Source organism: Mus pahari, chromosome 12 (genome assembly GCF_900095145.1).
Source record: "Mus pahari chromosome 12, PAHARI_EIJ_v1.1, whole genome shotgun sequence".
Lineage (NCBI taxonomy): Eukaryota > Metazoa > Chordata > Mammalia > Rodentia > Muridae > Mus > Mus pahari.
This window is the reverse complement of record NC_034601.1, coordinates 80,354,771-80,358,932: the sequence shown is the minus strand read 5'-3', so window position 1 is coordinate 80,358,932 and position 4,162 is coordinate 80,354,771. Positions and strand designations below refer to the sequence as shown.

The window sequence follows — 4,162 nt, the reverse complement described above, 5'->3', positions numbered from 1 at the left end:
AGTTCAAGTTGGCAGAACTCTGAAAGGGCCGGGTACTCTCTCATCAATAACTAATTAATAAAACGCCCTACAGGCTTGCCCACTTCCCCATTTTATGGAGTAAGTTTCATAAGTGTGATAAAGTGATTCACTCTTATCATAGGACTTTAGGTTGTGTCAAAGTGATACAAATTCTCCCTTGTCCCATATCCACCTGACCAACACATGCCCCTTAAGCCACAAACCCTCCTTGCATATTTGTTCCCCAGATCCCACAAATCCCCCACAAATAACCTTAAAATTCTCAATGTTTTTACAGATGCAAACAAGTTAAAAGTTCACTAACTCTAATATACAAAACATTCTTATTATTTTAATTTTTTATATTATATAACTTTTAATTTCATCATTTCATAATACAATTACATCATTATGTCAATTGGTGTTTTAGTCTTTGCGGGAAACTCTCCCACTCTTTTTGTTTTGTTTTGTTTTGATTTTTAATTTTTTTCTTTTCTTTCTCTTTTTTTAATAGATACTTTCTTTATTTACATTTCAAATGCTATCCCAAAAATCTTCTATTCCTTCCTCCCACCCTGCTCTCTAATCCACCCACTCCTGCTTCCTGGCCCTGGCATTCCCCTGTACTGGGGCACAAACCCAGACACTATTGCATATGCCAGCAAACTTTTGCTGACAGTACCCTGATATAGCTGTTTCTTGTGGTGATATGCCAGTGACTGGCAAATACAGAAGTGGATACTTACAATCATCTATTGGATGGAACACAGGGCCTCCAATGAAGGAAATAGAGAAAGTACACAAGGAGCTAAAGTGGTTTGCATTCTTATAGGAGGAACAAGAATATGAACTAACCAGCTACCCCCAACCCACAGCTTGTGTCTCTAGTTGAATATGTAACATTTTTAAAATCCAGAATCCTTTTGAAAAGTGAAAAATATGTCAACTATGGGTAACTATAGGAAATAAAACTGAATACATTTTTACTTGAATTGGGATGAACCAGGGCACACTAAAAAAAGCAAGATAATCTAAGAATAGTGTAAATAACACACTGTTCACTGTTAGGAATCCACCTTCAACCTTCTCAGCTTCTCTAAACACCTGGGTCCCTTCTCTCCCTCTGCTCTCTGCAGCACACAGCTGCAGCTCATCTTCTGTGCCTGGGAAGGCTGCACTCCACTATTCCCACTGCTCTTCTTGCTTGTCCCATTTTAATGGAATCCACACCTTTCCCTCCCAAAAATTTTTGTATCAAGAGTTGGACATTAATATGACGGGCCTAACCATGATGTTGCTCCACAGAATATAGACTTTGGATTGGCAAAGTAGGTGAATTCTTTTAGAATCCCTTTAAAGCTGCCTTAGTAGGAGTGTGGAAGATAGTGGTGCCAAGAGCAATGTGGATTATGACTGCCTAGTTCAAGAGTTTTCAGAGGAGAAAAATATAATTAAATGATATAGAGATCATTCTTGTGATATTTTGGCAAACCAATTGTCTGCTTTTCTGAAAAACTACCTAAGACCAAATTTAATAATTTTGGATTAATGATGTTGGCTTTGAAGTTTCAATAGACCATTCAAACTGAGAGACACCCTTCTCCTGTTGCTTGCAGTTTCAGAATTTGAATCCGAATCTACTTCTCCATCACTATGTCTGCATGCATGCCATCATGCTTCCCTTTATGATGAAATAGGACTACACCTGTGAAACTGCACACAAATCCCAATTAAATGTTTTCTTTTTTAGGATATGGTCATGAAACATCTTCACAGTATTAGAACATTGATTGATATATATGTATAATAAAAGAAAGATTTAAGACGAATGTGTCCAAAAGTAATTGTAATTGATTTTTACTTAATAGGGAATTTTTACAATTAAAAACTTTTTAATACAAATAGTTAAAAGACAAATGTTTCAATGCTTAGGTCATATATAGGACCAACATTTGAATTATGTGTATGTGTAAATGTTTGTGTGTGTGTGCTATGGGTGTTTGCAAAATATCTCATGAGATTAAAAGGCACCAGAAGAAGTTATAAATCGAATAGAGTATCATGGAAGTAATAATATGCATAGAGATGAAAGTTGAAGAGGGATTTTGGAAAGGAATGTGGATAAGGGTGAAGGAGAATTAAATAAAATGACCAGCATCTATGAAAGGATATCATGACACCTAAAGCAGATGTCTTAAATGCTAGTAGAGGGTGATAGTTCACCATTCAACCTGGCAGATTAATTGGAATCAGAAAGATAGCCAGATTAACAAGAATTCCAGAAGCCAGCTTGCATGCTTCTGCCTCAATATGTAAGTTGGTGAGCAAATATAAGAGAGAAGCTACAAAATTAAACCCTCCCACGAGGACACCATAACACATGATTGTGTACACATACATATACACATGGTCTCATGCAAAACATACACATACACACACACGATGTCAGATATAAAACAAATGAGTAAAAAAAAAAAAAAGAAATAAAAAAGTCTTCAGAAATCAAGCAAAGAAAGTTCCTAACAACAAAATTATTGTATAAAAGTATGTTTTATACAAATCAAGAAAATGACCATATCATGAAAGGGAATAATGCAAAAGTATGGTTCAGGAGTTTTGTACATAGGCAAGCTAACCAGCTAAAAGAATATGAATGGATACTAAAATAAGGTAAGATTCAGAACGGGTGTTTTTCACAGAAAGGGATACAGATGGACAAATGGACAGAGTAATGTTCTACTTCACTAATAACTCTGGGATACAATTCAAAAACAAGATGATATTTCAGCCCAAAACTGTTAGATAGTTAATCCTGGAGTGAAGAAAGATCAAGAAAAAAGTGCATCCTTTTCAATTGTTGATGGAAATTTAACTTGATGTAGCTATGAGAAAAAGAGCATGTGTCATGTTTGCAAACACACAGGCATGTGACAGATTTTCTTGAATTCACACTGCTTCTTATACAATNNGATGAAACCCACTGAATCTTAAAGAAATAGGTACAATACTAAGTTTGTTGTCACATTGTCTATAATGGTCAAGCTATAAATACTACAAAATATCAATCCTCATCTGAATGCTGGAAAGAAGTACTGTCTTCCTTGAACTTTTTGTTGTCCTCTCTCCCCTCCCTTTTTTTTCCTGCCTATCTTCTTATATATCTTCCTCTCTTTTCCTCTACTCACACTTTCCCACAATTACCACCTCAAAATTGACCAACACAAAAGCACAGAATATACAGAAAGTATTTTTATAGAGTTTATTTATTTAGTTATTTGTTGATACACATTTTGATAGCATAGGTTGAGATTTAAAGGTAAAATCACTTTACAGAGTATGGTGAAGGTAACATAAATCATAATCATGGGGAATTCAGATGGGGAATTAGATGATTTTGTTGAATTTCAATTATATTTTAAGTATTTTGTTCTAAAGTTAGAATTTTTGAAAACATGTTTGAGTTCTTGATATGAAAACACTTGGCAGCCCTTCTGGTTAGAAAGGCTGGGTCTCTGCATAATGTCCTCAGTAGAAGCCATAAGACCAGTATCTTCCACAGCACAGTGGGCGGCAGCAGCCATAACCATAGCCACCATAGCCACAGCCATAGCCATAGCCACAGCCATAGCCTAGGCTTCCATAGCCATAGCCCAGGCCTCCACAGTAGCTGCCACAATAACACATGTTGTCGGGAGTGGAGTATTTAGAGGAAGATTAAGCAGTAGGTTTCTGGAGTCTGGATGGAGCCACTTGCCAAGGGCCTTTTATACACCTGGATATTGGTGACAAAACCCACAGGCATTATGACATCACACAAGTCTCCACTGTGCTTCAGCAAACATCAGCGTGCCACAGTTTACTGGCCAAACAACACTGCATAACTGAGATAATTTTGCTCATATGTAAGGAACCTGGCGTTAGGTCATGAAGCTTTAATGTGAAAATCTGGATCTAGTTTCAGGACAATGCCTCATTCCATATTTTGTTCATTTAACACTCACAAATCTCTACCGTGCCACAGTACAAATCATTGAAACCTCTCTCGTCTTCATGTCTGTGTGGTTTGTAGTGCTCCATACTGAAAATATCTTCTTGTTTTCCTTGCTTTGCCTTATTATTGTAAAATAAATATGTATTTCAAAGCATCTGATAGGAAATGTTC

At 36.4% G+C, this 4,162-nt stretch overlaps 1 protein-coding gene across 1 annotated transcript; it reads right to left on the bottom strand.

Moving 5' to 3' along the window:
* Positions 1-3,525: 3,525 nt before the first annotated feature.
* LOC110329357 (keratin-associated protein 20-2-like) lies at positions 3,526-3,684 on the bottom strand. The gene has a single exon (XM_021208939.1). The coding sequence runs from the start codon at positions 3,682-3,684 to the stop codon at positions 3,526-3,528; it is 159 nt and encodes a 52-aa protein (XP_021064598.1).
* Between the last annotated feature and the right edge of the window lie 478 nt (positions 3,685-4,162).

Coding starts and splice junctions, on each gene's coding strand:
- LOC110329357 (XM_021208939.1), bottom strand. CDS start 3,684: ATGTGTTATTGTGGCAGCTACTGTGGAGGCCTGGGCTATGGCTATGGA.